Raw genomic sequence first — 23,554 nt, 5'->3', positions numbered from 1 at the left:
GCACATATCACATGTTTTATGATTATTTAGTAACAGCTACTTTAATATACTCTATAATCTTTAATATACTCTAGATATACAGATAGGTAGACAAAGTGTTTTAACTCTTCTCGTTTTCCTGGGTGAAGAAGGTGATATTTCTTCCCTTTGTCTACACTACAATATTTTTCTAGCTGAACCAGCTATGAAACACTGATCATTTAACGTTAAATAAAAATTCGTTCATGAGCCAGGCCTCTTGGCACCTCTGGTGGAAACAAGGTCTACGAAGTCCCCCTTCTGTTCCTCCTCAGTCCTGCATTAATGCCAACGTGCTTACAACGTGCTTTAGACACATGGAAATCTCTATCTCCACCTGACACGACTCAGACAAAGGTAGAGCAAAAAATGGGGCTGAGAGCCACTGGGGAATGCTGGTGGGAAGCACTAGAAGCAAGAAGGCAGTAGGAGCGGAGGAGAGTTCAAAAGACACTCGTGTCTTATTGCATGCAACTGGCGGGCAGCTAGAGACACAGCTTTCTAAGGGTTCCCCTTTCCTCTGGCAAACACCCCCTGGGAACGCATGCTTACCATTTTGAGAATCCTGAGATTTCAAAAAGATAGAAGAAGTTGCAGTTGAGGCTGCATTTCTTTTTTTTTTTTTAATCCTGTAACACAAATTCAGTGCTTAAGAGGCGTTTCAGGGGTTTACAGGAAAACAGGATTACTGTCAGAGGGGAATGATGCAGAATAATGAATGAGCGAGGTATTCCATTTCCAAAGTGAGAGATAAGATATAAGACTGGTGTATAAAGGCATCTCTTCATATTCATGATAAGCATTCAAAGGATTTTCGCTTATTCTAGTTTTAAATGGATGTGTTCCAAACACCCTAAGACAAAGACTCAGTATCTGTCTCGGTATCACGTGCTTTGCAGGTGAAAAGAGCTGAATAACTACTACAACATCTGCAGGTGTGGGTATGTACTAACATAGCAAATGCAATGACAAAAATAGAGAACACAGTTTAGAGGCACAGTGATAATCTTTCAAAACTGTTACATCAGGCTGACAGTAATTAGGTCTTCCTTGGGAGACCAGCAAACATGCTACCTTGCAATACTTCATTGAATAAATTGCAAAAGGAAAAAGTAACAAAAACATTGACTGACTGAGCACATACTTTTAACACCAGCCTGAAAAGCTGCAACTACGCAACACACGTCACCCTTCCATCACTCCCTCATAGCACACAGTGGGTATACTTCTAGCCTTAGTCCAGGCACTACCCCTTCAATTCCACAACAAAAAGCATTTCACCTGTCCAGAAGGTAATTCATCCCCAAGGTAACACAGAGCTTGAATGTCAGCTCTTATGTGACCTGCTGCTGTTGCTCCCAGTGTCTACTTTCTCTGCTTCTTTCCCCTTTAAATTACTGGGAGAGTCTTTTAAACTGACTTTCTGGTGCCCTTCCTCAGCATTTGAGGAGAGAGATGCCATTCAGGAAATTTGCTTGCACGCTGCCAGGAGGCTGCCACTCTTGTGTGACAAGCTTGCAGTGCAATATATCTCCAAGTCGTACTTTCACAAGATATACACCAAAGAATATTTTTAGATCCAGTGGGGCATAAAAGAAACAGAAGACCCGAGCAGTCAACTGTATACGCCGAACTCCATATTTAGCAGTCGGATTCTTTAATGACGTTTTTATTAATGACATTCTTGGTGCTCAAACATTGTTAGTGCACTTCTGAATGCAAAGCAAACCGTGAGTAACTCCACTTCGAAAGCTCTGGAAGTTATTTACACAAGGTATTGTTGTCCAGAGTACTTGTAGCATGTCACTACCACAGGTATTTTGGCAAGACAACTAGCAATTTCTGAATGAATTAATGGAATTTGAAAGCATCTTTCAGAAACACAGGAGAGCCTCATCAAAATACCTACCAGGAAAAAAAAAAAAATCAAATCTAGTAAACCACTGTTATGAATACCATTTCTTTAGGTCTGTCCTGAGCAGGGCTGCACTTCACCAGCTATGTGCTAGTCAAGGAAAACAATACAACAAAAACATATCCAGAGGCAGCGATAAAAATCAAAGCTGATATCATAAAGTTGATCCACTTTGCTATTTAAATCCACTGTGGCCAAGAACTAATGCTGAAATTCTAATTTAACTGTTTACGCACCAGTTAAGCTTCTCAAACATTTTTAATTGAATCAAGGTGCTGCTCGTGTTTTAATAACTGCAAGTGTTTTGTTTTATTCTGAAAGAAACATATGAGACTGACAGCCTTAGCGAATCAGAAGTGCTTGATTTCACGATTTCACAGGTAGTCCATGGTAAGAACTTCTGTCTGTTTTATCAGAAGTATACTGATCAAATGTTGGAAAATTAACATTTTCAGAATGACTGAATTCCTGTCCCATCCCATTAAAAATGAAATGAGTAAATGACACTTCTCTTTTAGTAGGCTGATAAACACTGTTGGCAGTGAAACTTAACTGCTCCCACCATCTCATCTGCCTCTAGAAGGGAAAATGTGTTTCTACCCTGGTAGTTGCCAGAGGGTTAAAAAAAAAAAAAAAAAAAAAGCACTCTGACTGCAAGAGTTAAATCCACAGCACTTCATGTGCTCAAAGTCAACCATGTCAACATCTGGAGCTGGTTGACTTTTCCCCCTAAGGATTTGCAGCCCAGTGCTGGATTTTTTCCATGAATTCCCTACATTCTCAGTCTCTCAGACGGATGCCACACACACCCTGCGCCCGCCTCACAAACCCCACTGGCCACTGAAAGGCTCCAGAGGACTTTGTGCCGTTTTCATTTATTCAGTGTTTAAGAGTTTCGGGCCAAATCGTGCTTTCAGTCACATACACAATCCTCTCAGTAGCTTTGCATGAGCGTAAACGAACGCAGAAGCCGTAAGGGTGAAGGGGTATTTTACAATCATTTGCCTCTGTTGTATCTAGATCTGCTATGAATACCACCTGTAAAAAAACACCTACTGCTCTAAAACTCGCATGACACTGAAACAGAAGGCAGCAGTTAAAAAAAATAATTTGAACCGAGTGTCCGTGATATACCGAGCTTTGATTTGTTAAATGCAGTTTTCCCTTAACTGCACAATTCTTCTAACCATTATTAGAAACATTTAAAGACAAAGCCAAGAAAGGGTAAAAACTGATAAGGATGGAGAAGCAGTAACTAAAAAACAAAACACAGCTTGAAATTACAATATCTATGAAAAACCTGCCCTGAACAGATTTATTTAGAATAAAGCATCTATTTGGAATTATTAGTGAAATTGAATACTTTACCAATTAAAAAGAGGCAAGCTACGCTTTTAGGTTTTCATTGTAGAGTGTAAGAATTGGACGTTATACCACAAATGCTGATTCTTTTAACCACAAGTTGCAGGAGATTGGGTTTAATAAATCAAACAAACACACCACCTACTTTGCAGTAACATATATAACATATAAATATAACAAGGGCAAGTGTAGAGTCCTACATCTGGGCAAGAACAACCCCATGTACCAGTACAAGTTGGGGACAGAGCTGTTGGAGACCAGCGTAGGGGAAAGGGACCTGGGGGTCCTAGTGGACAACAGGATGACCATGAGCCAGCAGTGTGCCCTTGTGGCCAAGAAGGCCAATGGCATCCTGGGGTGTATTAGAAGGGGTGTGGTCAGCAGGTCGAGAGAGGTTCTCCTCCCCCTCTACTCTGCCCTGGTGAGGCCGCATCTGGAGTATTGTGTCCAGTTCTGGGCCCCTCAGTTCAAGAAGGACAGGGAACTGCTAGAGAGAGTCCAGCGCAGAGCCACGAAGATGATTAAGGGAGTGGAACATCGCCCTTATGAGGAGAGGCTGAGGGAGCTGGGTCTGTTTAGCTTAGAGAAGAGGAGACTGAGGGGTGACCTCATCAATGTTTATAAATATGTAAAGGGCAAGTGTCAAGAGGATGGAGCCGGGCTCTTCTCAGTGACATCCCTTGACAGGACAAGGGGCAATGGGTGCAAGCTGGAGCACAGGAGGTTCCACTTAAATTTGAGGAAAAACTTCTTTACTGTAAGGGTGACTGAACACTGGAACAGGCTGCCCAGAGAGGTTGTGGAGTCTCCTTCTCTGGAGACATTCAAAACCCGCCTGGACACGTTCCTGTGTGATATGGTCTAGGCAATCCTGCCCCGGCAGGGGGATTGGACTAGATGATCTTTCGAGGTCCCTTCCAATCCCTAACATTCTGTGATTCTGTGATTCTGTGAACAAAATAACACAGAAATATGTCCAGGTGCCACCCTTCTAACTATTTTTTTTAACTATAAGGTTTTAAAGTCTGTGACACTGCTGCTTTTTGACAATATATCTCACAAATTCTTCCTTCCTCTCCCTACTATTCACGACATTTGATTCCACTTCACTGTACAAATAGTTCTTTCACGGAAAGCACATACTACTTCCTTCCCCATTCTATTCACTCCATTATTTCTAAGGACTGACTTGCCATGTTAATTGTGGGGAGGGAGTTCTTTCAGAACAATTAAATAACGAGGGAGGGTTTACAGAGATTTTTGCATACTAAATTTCACAGTGCATACACGCAATTCATGAGCTTTCTAACCATGTTGTTCTTTGAAAGCTTTACGAACAAATACCATTAAGTTCAGTCTTCAGTTCTCTGGTACTTGGGTGGCAACCAAAGAGTTAAGTTTTAAAATCTCACATACTTTTGTGTCCATTTTTAAAAAAGCAAAAACTGCAAAATAGCTGTAATGTTTCATGGCTTAGCGCTCTTCAAGAAAACAAAAGCAACGTCCCCGCAAAAGGACATTGTACGTAACCTCATATGAAAGTAACTTAAAAGACAGCACAATCATTTCCGCTGTGATGCTATAACATTCCTCACAAACCTTTATTTTTGGAAGATTTTGCTTTAGCTGTACTTGTCTGCTCCAATCTAGAGACCAACTTCCCAGATTCCAGCAAGGGAAGTTACATGTTTCATTCATTCAAGATTTTAAGATACTACTTCTTTCATTTCAATGTTTCAATAAACAGCACTAAAAATCAAAAAAACAACAAAGTTCTTCTAACATTGTTTTGTTTGTTTGTTTTTAACCCAGAAGGTTCATTAGCCACGGCTTGGATATACAGTTACTGTAGTGAAAGATTCTTCTTTAAATGAACTCACAACAATAAACTGCTCTCAAACCAGTCCAGCTGTTCTGCTTGGGAACCAAACCAGCAGCTACAAATTCTTACAAAATTTCATGGTTACCCATGCTGTCCATGTCTCACATTCAGTGACTTGGTTCTGCTTTTCAAAATGAAATGTATTGACCAAGCATAAGACAGATGCAACGCTGGCACTCGGGTATTTGAGAACAAAAAATAAATAAATCTGCTCCGCTAGGAACGAGGATGGGATAAGCAATACAGGTCAGTAAACGCTGGGACATTTGTGAGAACCCCTAACGATTAACGAAAACGCACAAAGAAAAACAGATTGAAAATTTTCTTTATCAAAACAACTCTACATAAAGAGTAACATAAGCATCATGGACAAACTCACCACAAAGGAGATGCAGCTGCATCTGCACACATTAGACACACGACAGCTTAAGACACTCCTGCATACCAATAAGGAGAGGTACTCTGCCCCTTCAAAGAAATGTTAACTTGTACTACGAGCTAGATGCAGTTCTTGCAAAACATACTACAGCAGCAGATGTGCTGCAGTGAAAATCCAAGTTTCCACAAGAATTATTCAATAAGGAAAACCTCAAACGATCAAACTGTGCAACCCTATAAAGGGACTGCTTTTGAAAAACAGTTTAACCTTTAATTACTAACAATAAAAGGAAATAAAAAAAAATAGAGAACCCCTGAGGAAAAAGACTCGGCATGGGATAAGCTCATTAAACATCAAGTTTAATGAAAACCCTATTGTAAAGGGGGGTAGGATATCTCCTCCCCTACTAACTGATTCAAATCACGTACAGTCCTCCCCAGGGTCAGCTCCAAACCGAGCCAGACTTCTACGGGCTTTGTTGTCAATACCCATCGTAACCCTAAAGCGTTTTGCATGAATAAACCCCCATTATTTGCTGAATTCATTCACTAGCTCTAGTAAATAAAATACAAACAAGTAAATAATTATTAATACAACGAAATAAAAAAGGTTTCCTAGACTGCTAAAGACACATCATCAATCTGAGAGAAATCCTGATGCAAATTAGTTATCTTTAGGGAAAAAGTGGGCTTTGGTTTTTTTTAATTTCATAGTGCCACTTTGTTTCCCAGAGAGACACAAGCGTGTGCAAAACCAGCCACGCAAGACAACGTTTTTTCCTTTTAATTCTTTGCTCCTCCAAATACTATTATCTTTTCAGAACACCCAATTACTTTATGGTGTTAACTCTCACACTTCAGCGGCTCAGGCACTACTTTCTCAAATAAGATGTACAACGTTCGAGGCAGACAGCACCGAGCTTTGGGTATCCCAGGCTGGGATCCTGCTGCCGCACAAGCATGTGTGCACACACACCCCCCCGCCACCGTGTTCATCTCCTCCGGATTTTGCTTCATTCAAATTAAAACAGCTGGAGACTAACAGCTTCACTTCTCTCATGCAAATATTTGCACAGCTTACAAATGATGCCCACTTCTACATTTCCTTCAATTTCACCAAGTTTAGCTCCTAGGACATTTTACTGCGCTATTTCTCGGTTAGCACAAACCAGCACCGTCAGCGCGGTCACTGTCCTTCCTTTCCGTCCCTCACTTCCAGACACCGTGTCACATTCCGGTACTGCAGACGAAAACCTGGTTGCACCTTCACAGCTATCACAGCCTGGCATTACAAGCACCGCAGCGAAAGCGCGACTGAGGTGACGAGGAATTTTAAATTTTCAGCAGCCTTCACTCGGAAACGCTTCTCATCGTTATTATTTAAGCCAGACCTTTGAACTCCTAAACACACACACCCCCAGGCGCTATCAGCGGTGAGGAAACACAAACAAATGACCGTGCTCACGCCTCAGCAGCGCCGCGCTGCCTCACCCGTCATCGCTGCGGTCCCCAGCAGTTCTGAAATTGCACTGACCGTAAGCACCTTCCCTCTCCCGGCCCGGGGTCCCTCCTCCCTGCGCGGCGGGGCGCGGAGCGGAGCGGGCCCGCCCCAGGGCAGGGCCAGCCGGGCCCCCGCCGCCTGCCCACCGCCACGCCCTCTCGCCCCGCGGCCACGCCCCGGGGGTGGCACCCGGACGGGCCCCGCCCCTCGCCCGCTGTACCGCGCCTCGGCTCCGCTCCGCCCTTCCCGCTTCCCGCCGCCGCGCCGCTGGCGATTACACCCGCTGCGCCCCGGGCCGATATCCGCCTGCGACCCGGCACTTCAGGTGTCTGCTTCTCCTTCCTCTGGAGAGCGGACGTGCCGGCCCCGCAGTGAGCAACGGCCGCTCGCGGAACAACGGGCCCCTTCAGCGCCCGCTCTCCAGTTTGCCACCAAGTATCCAGACCAAACCTCAACAGACGCCAGTTGAAAGCCCGAAGTGGTTTACCCCCTCATCAACAAAAAACATAGGAAACGCTTTCGTTTCTCCATACTGAAATATTTGCTCCACTGCCTAGTAACAGTCCCTTAGGGCTCGGGGGTTTCTTGTTGTTTTGTTTGGGTTTTCCTGAACCGGAATTCTCTACAACCTCATTACGTTAGAAATTGTCTTAAATTCTGCTGTCAAGGGTTTCAGAAAGGTATCACTCTGGATTCTTGTAGGATAGTAATATAATGCTCCAGCAGCTCTCACTGCTAGTAAAAAGGGATGCAATAGGATAAAATAAAATGTAAAGAATCAGTATCTGATACAGGTGACCTCTTATTATAGTAAGAATATTTCTATGGATTATGTTGGATATCTCCAAAGTTCTGATGATACACACATACTGGGGCCAGCCCTACACAGCCTTTGTCTGTGGCTCTGGCTGCCAGCACCAACACGCTTCCCACTTAATTTAATCTAGTAGTGGCAGCTTTGATGAGTCTAGATCATCTCCCCCATGGTCTTCCAAACATAAGATTCAAATAACGATGACAACAACAAACAAATCAACCAACCCAAAAAGCCTTCAATCAAACACTCCTTTGCTGTAAGCAATTACCGATGTTGCCTCAGCGCTCAGTGTCATGATACGTTATTTCTGATTTTATACATTTTGCAAACAAGGTAAAATAAAGAATGAGTGGGGAACACCGAGAAGTGTAGAGCTAAAATTATGTAGAGAAGCAATTCTCTATGCAGAGAGATTTCTCTGCACTCTGTGCATTTAAGAGAGACCTCTTCCCCACCTTTATTCATCTGCCTAAAGACAGGTGGACCAGACTCTGGGAGGTCCAGAGGGGTGGATATGAAAAAACTATGAATATCTGAACGCAGTCTTTACTTGAAGAACTATCTTTTCCATGCTTGACCAGACAGGTTTTATTTGTCTCTATGGATGGTGCCATTTTTAGCTATTGTTACCAGAAAATACATGCTGCATCGCCTCCATAAAGGCATTTTTTCCTTTGAGAGCAAACCCATAGAATTGTTTTCCCTTTCGCACAAATTATGCTACCACGTAGGCTTCGTTCCACCGACAACGGTAAAATAAATCCTGATTAAAACAGCAACGTCACACAATCACATGAGAGATGATTATCAAAGAAAGCAAAGACTCTTCAGGCAATCGTCTCACATACAAACTCCTGATGCCATCTAGGTCCACAGCACATCATGCATTTGGTCACACGTAACTATCTGCATTCAAAGGCAGCTTCTCATCTCTTCTTCATTACACATCCCACATCCTAGGAACACAGTTTCTGTACAACTGAAGCTACAACCCAGAATTATTCAAAAAGAATTACAATCTTTGACTATTAACTTGAAATTCATGCCCTTTTAAAGGCCTTCTCGGCTACTTGATCCAGAAGCTGAATACCAACATGAAAACTTCTGACACTACTCCAAATTATCAGGTATTTTCCTCTTCCTTCACGACTGTTTCATGAGTATCCTCTCTCCATCCCTGTCCACTTAACAGTGAAATTTTAAAGAGAAGCAGTGTTTATCGTGAGTGAAAGATGAAACATGCTGCATCCCCTTTTCACAGTGCCAAAAGCCTCTACCAATATCATAAAAAAAGATAGCAGAAAATATGGCAACCTTCTTTTGGGATAACGGTGTTACGGCAATTCATCTGAAGGCACGACAAAGAATTGGCTTTACTAGAATTCGAAACCCAAGTACACCGGGGGCTACACAGTTGCCTTAAGCTGCTCTACAGGCTGATGACGAAAACCCCACTCCATCCTACCCTTCCCCTCTCCCTCCCCTGCCCTCTCACACCAGCGTTAGTTGCCTGCTCTGACTGAAAACTATCCCTCCCTCTTGCCACCCCTGCCAAAGAGGCCGGCGTGCAGCAGGATCGCCGGAGCGGATCTCTCACAGTGCGGCTGCCGACGGGAGCGGAGGGAAGGGGGCAGCGACAAGAGGCCGACGAGGGCAGGAGAGATGGGCTGCTGGTGTGCACAGGAGAAAGAGCAGCACGTTTCTGACCATGCAGCAAGGCGAGAAAGAGATTCCCAGGACAAAGCAGACAGGGGTGCCTCTGGTGAGAAAGGCTTTGTGGTCAAAATGCAAATATGATTAAAAGCAGTAGGAAAGGGAACTTTAAACAAGGTAGAGCCAACGGATCAGCAGCCTCTCCTTTCCTGTGCGTTCATAATAGTTGATTAGCATTAATATCACTAATGAATGAACATAAAAGCATTTCTGCCCTATGTAGGAAGGGGCAGGCCTATGCAGCAGAAACTCCTAACCTAAGAGGCAGAAACTGAGCTGTCCCTTCAGGTGAATGGCCAAGAGACTGGCAGCAGGCAAGCAGAGGCAGGGTGCACTGAGGGGAGACCCGCCCCTACAGGGGAATGGGTAGCATCCCCTGCACCCACAGCTTCAATCCACAACCCATTTGTTACTTAAACTCTGCTATAGAGAAAACGTGCCCCAACAAAACAATGCCCTAGAGGAAGCACTTGAGCAACCAAGAGATCACTTGAGTAACTACCTACCTGTTCACTAGGAGACAGCTAGTAGAGCCCCATTTCAGCTTCTCACTCCATTTAGCATCCAGGCCTCTACCATCTGTCCACTGAGCTCATGTTTTTACTTACCATTTGTTCCAGCAGCCTCTGCTCCCTCTCTGGGTGGTTCCTGGAGGGCTGAAGCCACCTCTGGCTGCTGCCCATCAAGCCCCTGAGGTACTGCAACAGCTCCTGGCTGCTGTGGCTCAGGTCGTGGGGCATCATGCTCCAAATTGTCTTCATTAACACCAGGTACTGGTAAAAGCGGATGTACAACCTGCATGGTCAAGTGTTGGTTGAAGGATGGTAGGGAAGGAGAAAGAGAGAAGGAAAAAAAAAGAAGGAACATCAGTGTTAGGCCAGGCTTTTTTCCCCACAGAACATTGTTCTTTCATTTTCATTTTGCATACATACACGAGTGTTTTGGGAAAAAAAACATATCTGCGCTTCTTTGTAGTCTTCCTCCTTTTCAAAATTTCAAAATTCTGTGAGAAAAAAAAAGGAGACGTAATCTGGGACTATTTATTTTACTGTTCTCCTGCATGAAATATGCAGAAGAAGCAAGTCTTACAGGCAATGGCCTACAACCTTATGTAGAAACTGGTTTCTAGCATGAAGGAAAACTCCAGCACAATGTGAATCTAGCTGATGGAAAGATATTTTCCATTCTTCAAAATATCTGCCACAATTGCTCCGATATATGCATGAATCCTGTCTACATTACAGCCTTCGGTATCGCTCCTCTGCTGATGCACTTATCTTACCATCATAAACAATACGACTACAAAGAAACTGAACTATTCAGGACAGAAAGCGGAACATATATACATAAACCCCATGAGAAAATGCAGTGAAACTGGGATTAAAACTAGAATTTTTGGGCCTCAGTTATTAGGCAGAGATTATTCTTATGGGGGGGAGGGGGAAACTTGGCAATTCTGTGGGACTCTGCACTATAACAGTTGAAATATTTTTTCTAGATTTGCTAGTATGTGTAAGAAAAAAATCTCTTTTTCAGCTTCCACATTTGATACATTTTAATTATTTTCAGAATTTGTATTGGCTTGCCATATAACAAGGAAGATACTTTTCCAATAAAAATATGCTTCTGAAAGTATGAAATGTGTTGTGGACATTAAAAAAATACTTCTTTACTCTTTAATTATTTGTTTAATTAAGTAGCTATACAACCGATTGCACTACCTTCCAACAGGAGCCATTTCAACTAATTAACCACATCTTAAATCTCTATTCCTTAAGTGCAGGTTTAAGGTTCCTCTGGTAGAACAGCAAACCTTAATTACATATCCTTGTCTTATTACTCAGCTGTACTCCCAAAATATTGCCATTGAAGCCCTGTTCACAGAATCACAGAATGTTAGGGATTGGAAGGGACCTCGAAAGATCATCTAGTCCAATCCCCCTGCCGGAGCAGGATTACCTAGACCATATCACACAGGAACGCGTCCAGGCGGGTTTTGAATGTCTCCAGAGAAGGAGACTCCACAACCTCTCTGGGCAGCCTGTTTCAGTGTTAGGTCACCCTCACCGTAAAGAAGTTTTTCCTCATATTTATGTGGAACCTCCTGTGTTCCAGCTTGCACCCATTGCCCCTTGTCCTGTCAAGGGATGTCACTGAGAAGAGCCTGGCTCCATCCTCATGACACTTGCCCTTTACATATTTAGAAACATTAATGAGGTCACCCCTCAGTCTCCTCTTCTCTAAGCTAAAGAGACCCAGCTCCCTCAGCCTCTCCTCATAAGGGAGATGTTCCACCCCCTTAATCATCTTCGTGGCTCTGCGCTGGACTCTCTCTAGCAGTTCCCTGTCCTTCTTGAACTGAGGGGCCCAGAACTGGACACAATACTCCAGATGCAGCCTCACCAGGGCAGAGTAGAGGGGGAGGAGAACCTCTCTTGACCTGCTGACCACACCCCTTCTAATACACCCCAGGATGCCATTGGCCTTCTTGGCCACAAGGGCACACTGCTGGCTCATGGTCATCCTGCTGTCCACTAGGACCCCCAGGTCCCTTTCCCCTACGCTGCTCTCCAACAGGTCTGTCCCCAACTTGTACTCATACATGGGGCTGTTCTTGCCCAGATGCAGGACTCTACACTTGCCCTTGTTATATTTCATTAAATTTCTCCCCGCCCAACTCTCCAGCCTGTCTAGGTCCCTCTGAATGGCTGCGCAGCCTTCTGGTGCATCAGCCACTCCTCCCAGTTTTGTGTCATCAGCGAACTTGCTGACAGTGCACTCTATTCCCTCATCCAAGTCATTAATGAATATATTGAGTAGAACTGGTCCCAGTACCGACCCTTGCGGGACTCCGCTAGACACAGGCCTCCAACTGGACTAAGTCCCATTGACCACCACTCTCTGGCTTCTTTCCTTCAGCCAGTTCACAATCCACCTCACTACCCGATCATCCAGACCACACTTCCCCAGTTTAGCTGCGAGGATGCTGTGGGACACTGTGTCAAACGCTTTACTGAAATCGAGATAGACCACATCCACAGCTTTACCATCATCTATCCACCGGGTAACATCCTCATAAAAGGCTATCAAGTTGGTTAAGCATGACTTCCCCTTGGTGAAGCCATGCTGAGTGCCCCTAATGATCCCCCTATCCTTGATGTGCCTAGAGACAGCACCAAGAACAAGTTGTTCCATCACCTTTCCGGGGATGGAGGTGAGGCTGACCGGTCTATAGTTACCCGGGTCCTCCTTCTTGCCCTTTTTGAAGACTGGAGTGACATTCGCTTTCCTCCAGTCCTCAGGCACCTCTCCCGTTGCCCACGACTTAGCAAAGATGATGGAGAGTAGCCTAGCAATGACTTCCGCCAGCTCCCTCAGCACCCACGGATGCATCCCATCAGGGCCCATGGATTTATGGATGTCCAGGTTGCTTAATTGGTCCCTGACCCAGCCCTCATCAACCAAGACAGATTCCTCCTCTATCCTGACTTCTTCTGGGGCCTCAGGGGTCCGGGGCTCCTCAGGACAGCCTCCAACAGTATAGACAGAGGCAAAGAAGGCATTCAGTAACTCCGCCTTCTTTTTATCCTCTGTCTCCAGGGCCCCCACCTCATTCATCAGTGGGCCTACATTGCCTCTAGTGCTGGTTTTACCTGCAATGTATTTGAAGAAGCCCTTTCTGTTGTCCTTGACCTCTCTTGCAAGGTTTAATTCCAAGGAGGCCTTAGCTTTCCTAGTTGCCTCCCTACATCCTCTGACAACAGACTTATATTCCTCCCAAGTGGCCAGCCCCTCCTTCCACGATCTGTACACCCTCTTCTTCCACTTGAGTTTGCCCAGCAGTTCCCTGTTCAACCATGCAGGTCTCCTGGTACCCTTCCTTGACTTCCTACCTGTTGGGATGCTCTGATCTTGAGCTCGGAAGAAGCAGTCCTTGAATGCTAACCAACTATCTTGGGCCCCCTTACCTTCTAGTACCCTGTCCCATGGGATTTCCCCTAGCAATTGCTTGAAAAGGCCAAAGTTGGCCCTCCTGAAGTCCAGGGTTGTGATTCTGCTAGTTATTCTGTTCCTGCCACATGAGATCCTGAACTCTACCATCTCATGGTCACTACAACCAAGGCTGCCCTCAACCTTCACCGCTTCAACCAGGCCCTCCTTGTTAGTGAGGATAAGATCCAGCAACACTCCTCTCCTAGTTGGCTCATCTACCATTTGCATCAGAAAGTTATCATCAATGCACTGGAGGAACCTCCTGGACTGAGGATGGCTGGCTGAGTAGGCCTCCCAGCAAATATCAGGGTAGTTGAAATCCCCCATGACAACCAGGCCCTGTAATTGAGAGACTGCTCTCAGCTGCCTGTAGAAGGCCTCATCACCCTCCTCATCCTGATCCGGTGGCCTGTAATAGACACCCACAACAGTATCACCCCTGTTAATTAAGCAAAGGAGCCACAGAACTTCCCATCTTTCAGTGTAATGTAAGATCCAAACGCTTCAAGTGCCAACCTGGGACCAGAAAGATGCCACATTCCTGACGATTCTCTTCCCAAACCCACTAAAACAAGCTTCTGAATGGGGAGATCCACTTATTTATTTTTATTAGCAATTAGTCCCCTGCAACGGAATTTCAAACCAACACACAATGTGCCGGGCAAACGGCTTTCCTCTTATCATTCAACCCCCTTTTCACACGCCGGGCAGGATCCAAGAGACGCGCCGTACCCCCGCTTCCACAGGCACCAAAGCGTGCATTCGGGTTCCCAATTTTCTGTTCAGGAGCCCTTAATTAAGCCAAATTGTTTCCACCTGGCATTGCTGCGCGCCTCAAAGCTGCCTTTCACAGCCACATAATCCACCTCACGGAAAAGGACCCCATTCTGCTCTGCTGCCAATACCACAGATGGAATAATTTGGCTCCAGACTTTTCACATGCTGAGACCAGATATTAAATGGAAGAACTACGGCATGGCTCAACACTCAGATTACATTCCCGCTTCTCACATCATCCTTCTCATGAATCTAAACCACAGGAACTCAGGAGGAATAAAAACGCCACACCACCGGACAAAGGCGTGGGAACTCTGGGAAGCTCTTCTGCAGTTGCTCACAGCATTAAGCGAATGGCAGTAACTGATTAAAGACTAGCAACAAATAGACACAGAAAATAACAACCTAATTCTTAAAGGGCTTTGAGATTCTTCAATACAGATTTATTAAAGGACAACTATTATTTTTTTTAATAATAAATTTTACTCAGTCATTCGTGTAAGACAACTGCTATTCCTGCAAACACAAGCACAACTTAACTTCACTGGCTTTAAGGGCACTTGGCTATCTGAAGATAAATCCACAGATGGATACTTCAAGACGACGCCCTCAGAATTAGCACCAACAATTCTTTGAAGTCACAAGAAAGGCAACAGCACTGAATATCTTCGCTCTCCTCACTTTATTCAAGAATTTCCTTGCCTTTCTTTCCAAACCTCCCCCAGCCAGCAAACCAGTTTAAAGCTAGAGTCCTGTGTACACACATACATGTGTAGACACATAAAGTCTACCACTTGCCTAAGTGCCTAATACGGACCTGTAGACTCTGCAAGGAACCAGGGTGCAAAGGGATCGGGTACCCCAAAGCAATACAACTTGTCTCCTTTTTAAACTGAGCCCTGAGTGTTACGACAAAATATTAACTACAGTAACACTTAATATTCCCCCAGCTCTGAATTATTCTACAGTCGTGATGCATTCAGGGAAACAGTGACTATACATCATCCCAAAGATGTGTGACCAAAATTCATAACTCACTGGATCCAGCAGATAGCCCTTTGGATCTGTAAAATGCTGCAACACCTTCCAGTACAAAGAACAGAATTCAATTAAAAACATTACTAAATGTAAGACTATAAGTAGTTTTTACTACCAGCTAGTATAATCATAATCCTTGTACACTCTGTACATAAATGCAGTTTCGACAGCAGGACCCATCAGTCACAACGGAGTAAAAATGTAAATAAATGAAAAACCTCAGTATTTTCAAACTTGACCACACCTGCACTATAACCCTACCCTGCCAGGGCACAGGAACCTTTTTACCCCAGTCTCTTGGGAGAGTTTGATGTGATTCTTGGCCATTTGAACGGGCCAAGTGTTCTACTTGAAATAACTGAATAATCAAAACTAATAAAACAATAGTATTTTTTGCAAATTAAAATGCGTGCACAGGAGAAGAAAACATGCATCTTCGGGGGGGTTGTAACGTGAAGGAAGACACAACAGCATCATCAGTTTAAATCAAGAAAAGTTTTCTGTTCTGAGAAAAGCTGCTCAGGCTCTCTCTGAGGGTCAGTGCAGTTTATCCTACTGCATTAGTCCTCAAAAGAAACTAACTCAAATTTTCACTCACATTAACTGCTTCATTTCTCTGAAGTTCAGTTTAGACTAAACCGCAGTATAGTCCAATTACATCTAATTTAGCGAGCTGTGTTCTTAATTCCATTGAGAATAGTTGTAAAGCTTAGACAAACACAAAGTCAAAGTTGAGAGACATGGGTGAAAACCTTAAATACAAAATTAACGGCATGAGGAACCTCATTATTCAGCTCTGTGTATTTATCTACAGGTAATGAGACATTACAGTTGGCAGGTTTATCAACATTTATCAGGTTTCTGCAGCACACATTCATCACTCTCCTTTGATTATTAATTAATTGATGAACGTGTTGTCTCATAAACACAGGAGAAACTGGAGAGAACTGGTTATTCAGTTCTCTGATCCTTCAGCTTCTTCATTCCAAAACCAAACACCATCAGTGAAGCAACACTTTGGTTTCTGCCATGCCACTACTATACATCATGCACGTATTTTTTAAAGATTTCCCCCAAAGGTGGAAGCAAATGGTGGACATACAGCTAATGAGACTAAAATGCACAGGGCTTGTTGCCCACATCCCTCTAACCAGCAGCAGCTTCTGCTCCATTTTGCATATAGCATTAGGTCCAACTGTTGAACCCCACTAAATGCGTACAAAATTAAAAATGTATAAAGAAAACTAACACGAAGCATTACATGAGATATGGATGAACAGCAGGTCCCTGGTCTCTCCCTGTACGTTAGCGCACGCTTCATTCACGTGCTATTCTGGCGGGGCCAGCAGCACCCAGCTTCTTCCCCCACCAGCAACCACCACCATTCCCAACATTCCTTGTACCAGACCCAAATCATTCCAGGGATTCCTCACACCAGGCCCAAACGCACCAGAGTTAATTTTGCCTCATTCTGTGTTAATCCTGCTACACTGATTCTACATTTGATTACTAAAATAGCCAGATCCAGCTGTCTGAACAACTGAGCAAACTAACATAATGGTCTCTAATATTTTTCCTGAAGCTTGATTTTGAAAGTTTGGGAAAGCTTGCAGCACTGTTGGTCTGCTCAGGGGGTCTGCTCTTAACACATGCTGCTTCATTAAAATGATCTTCAAACACCAACATGTGGAAAAAAACCCTGAATTTAGGTCATTCCAGCTCTTTGTTCACAGCAGTTTGTCTTGTTTTGCATTAGCTAAGGCATTAGAGGTTTGCAGGACACCGCAAATTCCAGGTGGAGAAAACATACGGCCCTTACTCTAAGGCACATAACAGCATACTTTATTTCAGCAGCTTATTTCTGGGTAACATCTCCTGCAGACAAAGTCAAGAGCCTTCTCCCTGCCTTTCATCCCCTGAGATCTAGACCTATCCTCTTCTGTTCTAACTCTCAGCCTGACTTCATTGTGACACCTCCTTATGGATGACTACCTTCAAACTCCACATGGCTCAAACAAAACCTGCAGTTTTTGCTCCCAAATCATCTCTGCGATCTCTGTGAAGGAAGCATTACTCCCAACCTGCCATTCCGGTCCCCACCGTAAACCTGATCCAACCTGAGCTCCTTCCCAGCTCTCCCACCTTTCAGCTCCTTCTGCCCAGCAGTCCCAGGACACCACCTTACCCTAGGCATTCACATAGCTACAACTCATCCACACGCTGAGGAACAGTCAGAACAAGGACTGAGCACAAAGCAAGTTACTCTCAGTTTCAGTAACTACAACCAGGGCTTGCATTTCCAAACAGAAGGACTTTCAAAGGCCACACACTCCTCTTTGCATCTCTTTAGCCTCTATCACATCAAACACAAGCTAACTGCCTCATCTCTCAAAGAGCCCGGACACTCCCTCTACCACCTCCCTCTTATCTCCTATATGATTAGGGCGTTATTCACGCTTTCCGTGGATCCACGGCACCAATTTCCATTGTGCATTTTTTCAATTAAGCATTTTTATGCTTTCTCCCCAGCCACCCCACAGGCATGGTTGGACCTCCAAACCTTACCACCAAACTATATCAGTCTCTTCCTTCCCAGTCAGAAGAGAAGTACTTGAAGGGAATGAGACCCCTGCAGCCTCATCATTCAGGCCAAATGTGTCACACTTGAGTGGTTTTTAACTGGGGCTCTTAGAGATGCAGTCTAGGGACTTCCCTGTGGTACTTCATTAAGCTTAGTTTTACCATCGCTTATGCAGTATTTTCAGGCTGACTCAGCTCCCTCACCATAACTCAGTTGTTTGAACAGCAGACATAAGTCTGTCCCAGCTGTTATTTGTCAGGCACTCAGACAATAAGGCACACTGACATCTCAGCTGGTAACCTCTTTATAAGAGACCCTTCCAAATATTTACTGTCTAGCAGACACTTGCTCTCCTTACAACGCAGGTACCGTAATCAAGTTACTACTCAGAAATGGGAACTATCCTGAAAACACCATTTGAATGATTCACTGCTCTTAAGTAGGGGCCCTTGCCTGCGAGCAAGCCAGGAATTCACCACACGACATTTTAAAGCCACCAATTGCTGCAAACTATTCTCTCGGCCAAACTTAAATTTTGTGCAAGAATAGCTTGTTAGCATGCCAGTATTTTTCCAGATTCTCTCTTTAAATGTTATTCCCTACACCATTTCAGGTAGCTGCTCCAACACAGCTCTGCTCCCTCAGCAGGGCCACAGAAAGAAACCTGTATTAAAACCAGTACCTTTGGCTACTAAATAAAATAAAAGCGGGGGTTTGATCTCAATTGCTTCAGCTGAGATGGTGGTAGGACGCATCTCTCCTTGCGTCGCCCACGTGGCTCACAGTTGCCTTCCGTCCCGTGGGACCTCGGAGGGCACCGCTGCAGGGGCCAGCGTGCTGGCATCTTTTCCCAGTGACCCTCTGATGCCCAGCATCCGAACGGGAAGTCAGGCAAGAGCTGTATCACTGCTATGAACAGAGAGGGAGCTCACAAGATGGAGACACCAGAACCAATCCAGCCATGTGCTACCATCAGGAGAGATCTCCTCCCTGCCCAATCCTTCTCACAAGGTCCTGTCTGCTCCCCTGCACCTGCTGCTTCTGCTGAGTCCCAGAAGCCAACACATCTTGCTAAGTCAGCAGAGAAGGACCTTGCCAAAGAAGCTGAACAGCTTTCTATGGGGTTAGCTCCCGGAACGAGCTTGCCCAGTGCCAGAAGCAGCAGAGGGGAAGCTGCAGGTGCCCTGGGGAAGAGGCAGGAGCACAGGACCCATGCCATCAGACACCTCAAAGCTTTTGTCAGTCTGAGACACCCGAGGTTTGCTTGCTTTCCTCTGTGAGACTAACAGTCTCACTCCTACTTCTAGCACTATTATTTTGGAAATCTGTAAAATCCTTCTCAGGCCAAGCTTCAGTCTTCTGTGCTACTCAGGGCAGTGTGACGGGGAGCTTTCACAAGCAGACAGGGTCTACCAGCTCACTGCCACTGACCAAGAAAGATTTTTCATTTCCCCTCCTGCCCTGCTGCAGATGCTTGCCTTGTCCTGGCTCTGGGTCTCACCTGGGCCTCACAGGAGTCAAATGAATTCACTAATACATCAGGGAACTGGCCCAGCAAAAAAACAGTTTGCTGTTTCCTGGAGGGTTAGTGAGTTGAACTGGCTTACAGAAACGCAAGGTGAGAACCAGACACAGTGCAAGGTGGAACTGCATCATCTATAGGGCAAGACAGGGAACAGGGACAGGGGAGGAAGAACAGTATGGGGAAAGAGTACTGCTGCTCAGACAGCAAGGTGATAACTCCATCAGATCAGCCTTCTGTGGGACCACACCCTGTCCCCTGATTTCAACAGGACTTTGGGTGTTGATTCACAAATCTGATGAATTCAGTTCAGGCATGCGAATGGATCAGTACCTCCAGGATGTGTCACACTCGCCTGCACAGGGGGCTTCCCACTGCGGGTGGCTATGCAAGATAAGGAGCAGCTCCCCCACTGACAGAGTTTAAGCCCCAGCTGTTACAGTAAAAAACCCACCAGTTTCAAGTCCCAGTAACATGCTGGGCTAGAAACTCTGGAGCTGCTTTACGTGTAATTCAGCAGCAACTTGTGAAAGGATGGGGTGAATAGCTGAGGTCCCAACTCCTTGAGCCCATATTCAACCTGCAGTGCTTGCAAGTCAACACCCAAAGGCTCCTAAATATCTCTCGCGCTATAGACCAAGTGCGTACAGGGTCTCTCACACCTCCTGGGCTGCAGACGTGAGAAACGCAGAACACACACTCCCCCTTCCTGTAACCAGGACACCTCAAAAGCTGGTATCTGGCCAGAGAGTCACACGTGAACAGCAAAACAGCTTCAAGACTATAAATTCAGCCCTTTCTAGAAGAAAAGGCAAAGGGGTTTTCATCTTGTACAAAATACAATACAACTATGTCAGGAAAGAAACGACGAAATATTTTGAGGAATTTCACATGACAAAAAAACACAACTGCTGGGAGATTTTATAACCCATATTAGACTAGTTGCCTAGACAGTGTATTTGTGACTGACTTGTCCAGGCTCACTCAAGCTGGATTCCACTAAAGTCAGTTTTCAAAGTTTTTCTTCTAGAAGAGGGAGTTGTGATAAGCTTTTTAATTTGGAAAGCACAAGAAAGAAGACCATCCTTCAAAATGTCCCCATTGTATCTTCTGCAAACAAATGAGCTCTTTGACAGATTTCTCCAGGGGCATTGCAGGATCTGGTAATTTTCAAATTCACAGGGCTGGAAGGAATAACGATGACAAATTGTGTCACAAATCTGCATGAAATTACTTTACTGTAGTAAGATCAGACTAAATGAGATACTTTTTTTGTATGACCAAACTTCATTAAAACTTATTTTTCTTTTTATTTACTGTAATGGAAGGCAAAAATAGCTGGTTTAGAAGAACAGTAGTAATACAATTTCTTACAGCAGGGAAATGCTGAAAGAATTTCCCCATCTCTGAACAGTTCTACTTAAATAACAAGATAAAATCTATTAGAAAACATTTTTTCCTAAAGCGTGAAACACATAAAACACAGTATTAATAATAACTATCGCTATTTGAGAACAGCCTCAACAGTATTCTCTCTTTTTTTTTTTTTTGGTCTTAGTTCCCATAACTGGATAAATACGACTACAAATGTTATGCCCCTTCTTGTAAGTCACACTATCTTCATTTTTAAACAATCACAGTAGCCAAACGCTTGCCCTCTGTAAACTCACTGGTGTCTAAATTTCAGCACCTGAATTCTAAAACTGCTCAACACAACTGCTAAATATTTCGTTAACCAACACCAATCCCTACCGCTTGTTTGGTTAAAAAGAAAATAAAATAAATTTCAGTTAATTTAAAGTTCATTCTCAATGTGGTTTTCAAATCTGTCAAAACACGCACAAGGAGGTCTAGTGGCAGCCAGGAACTATGGGAAATTCAACTTGAAAGTTAAATCTGAACCACAAGGTCAAAGAAGCAAAGTCATAACCAGTTCTCAAGCTCTAATGCACCCACACACCAGCTACAGAAACTTCTGAGTAACCCCGCTCCGAGGACTCAAACTCTGAAGAGCCTAAAGAAGGGGATCTCGGTATAACGCAGCATTATTTCTCTCGTAACGAACTAACGCCTAACCCCAAAGCAACGCTATGTAAACACGTAGATACACATAACCTCCCTTTCAGTTCCAGAATCTCCTAAACGCGCCTATTCCAGAGGGATAAATGGGTTCATTCATAATCTATTTTTAAACACCAGACATGTTTGAAAAGAATTTCTTTCAATTCTTCAACGTCTTTATTAAAAATAACACGTACTTAGAGCTCCTCTACTCCCTGCTGGATGAGACTTACCGAGTCACTCCCCCTTCCCCTTCCCCCCCGCTATGCGGTATGACACCAGGGAGCACGACACCCCATCGCTACAGCCCACGCCGCGGCCACCGCCGCCCCCTTCCCCGCCGCGGCGGGGCGAGGGCCTGCGGCTCAGGAGAGCCTAAGGCGGGGTGGGTACGAGATGGGGGGGAGCGCTAAGGGGGGGACACACCGAGGCTGGCGACCAGCAAAACCGGCGGGCTGGCCGCGCCCTGACGGGCCTCCCACCTGCACCCTCGGGAGGGGAGAGGATGGGGCGGGGGGGGCTGCGGAGAGCCGCGGGAGCCCCGAGCGCCGCTGAGAGCCGGCTGCAGGACCGCAGTCAGGAGGTTTCTTGGCGCAGACCCCGCCGCGGGTGGGTGCGGCCCCCTCCCCCCCGGCTCCACGGCCACACACAAAAGCGGCGGCGGCCCCGAGGCCGCCCTCGGCCCCCGCCCCGCCGCTGCCGGCGGGAGTTTTATGACTGCGGCGCTCGCCGTGCCGCAGTCACGGCCCCACGGCGGCCGCCGCCGCGCCCCAGCTCCGCGCCCGGCCCGGAGGTTGCCCGCTGGTCGCAGCAGGTGCCCGCCGCCGCGGAGGGAAAGTTTCCCCGGGCCGGGGGTGCGGCGGCAGTCGCCGCCCCGCGTCCCCGTCCCGTCCCCCCCGCCTCCGGCTCCCCGCCGCCCCTGCCTTACCGTGGCGGGCTCCGCCGGCGGCTGCGGCTCCGCCGCTTTTCCTGCCGGCAGTAGCTCCGGGGAGATGCGGCCGTCCCCGTCCCCGTCACGGGGGGCGGGCGGCTCGGTGGAGCTACCGGCGCCCCTGGAGTCGCCGGCGCCCATGGCGCTGCACCACGTCCGCGCGGAGCCGCGGCGGGGGCGACGCAGCCGGCAATGAAGGAGCCCGGCTCTGTGCAAACTCCTTCAGGCTACGGAAGGAAGGGAAAAAGAACACCAGCGAGAGCGAGGGAGGAGGATCCCCTCCCCCGCCGGTCCCCTCGCCCGTCTGCGAGTAGAACCCCGCACACGCCTTGCGACGTACCACCGGGTTGCTCGGGAACGGTCACGCGGGGCAACGCCCCACCCGCCGCCGGCCGGGGGCCGCTCCCGTCACGGGCAACCGCCAGGTTTTTCTTAACCGTACCTGAGTTCACGGTTAAAATCAGGTATGATCTGAAAAGTCCATAGCACATACGATAGAACCATATACAATTTCCCTTAGAGCGTTTAAACCACTCTTCACTCACCAAAGCACCGGTTCATTCAGGAAAAAAGCATTCTCTTAAACATCCATTCCACGAATTGCCTAATCTCCACGCACTGGTCAGTTTTTTCCCTAAAAAAAATTAAGACATATCAAGTCAATGACTGAAAAAGCCCCTGCAGCAACTCCCCTTAGCTAATACAAGAACCTACCAGAGTCACTGGCGTTCAGCAGAACAAAACTGCTGTTGTGGATCATGCAGATGGAACCAACATCTCCCCCTTTCTGCTTAGTCTTGCTCATTTTCACATCGGCCTTTTTTCTTATATATGTGTGTGTATGTCACAGCAGCAGCCACGTTGTCCTAAAGCCACTTACCTGCCCAACACTTTTCTTAATGTTTCATTATTTGTTCCTCGTCTCCGGAAAGTGAGTATTGGGGCATTTGTTTTGCAGGAGGGCAGCAAAAGTAAGAAGGGAGTGAAAATCAGTTGTGTGGTCACCTGGTTCAGGGAGGTGGAAGCGAAACCCACCGAAACTGGTGGTTAACCCTAGGCTTTGCC

At 45.8% G+C, this 23,554-nt stretch overlaps 1 protein-coding gene across 5 annotated transcripts in view; it reads right to left on the bottom strand.

Moving 5' to 3' along the window:
- AKAP12 (A-kinase anchoring protein 12) overlaps positions 1-22,748 on the bottom strand; it is a 35,093-nt gene extending 12,345 nt beyond the window's left edge. Inside the window, exons 1-2 of one of the 5 annotated variants that reach the window (XM_068397368.1) lie at positions 22,487-22,748; positions 10,195-10,381 (exon numbers count right to left, since the gene is read on the bottom strand). In XM_068397368.1, the coding sequence (XP_068253469.1) occupies positions 10,195-10,381; positions 22,487-22,630 (331 nt within the window). In that variant the 5' untranslated portion in view covers positions 22,631-22,748. The other 4 variants (XM_068397377.1, XM_068397382.1, XM_068397386.1 and 1 more) reach the window with 4 other exon arrangements.
- Positions 22,749-23,554: the final 806 nt, after the last annotated feature.

The sequence above is a fragment of the Nyctibius grandis genome, chromosome 1, assembly GCF_013368605.1.
Source record: "Nyctibius grandis isolate bNycGra1 chromosome 1, bNycGra1.pri, whole genome shotgun sequence".
Classification (NCBI taxonomy): domain Eukaryota; kingdom Metazoa; phylum Chordata; class Aves; order Nyctibiiformes; family Nyctibiidae; genus Nyctibius; species Nyctibius grandis.
The sequence above is the reverse complement of the archived record's forward strand: the minus strand, read 5'-3'. Positions and strand labels throughout refer to the sequence as shown.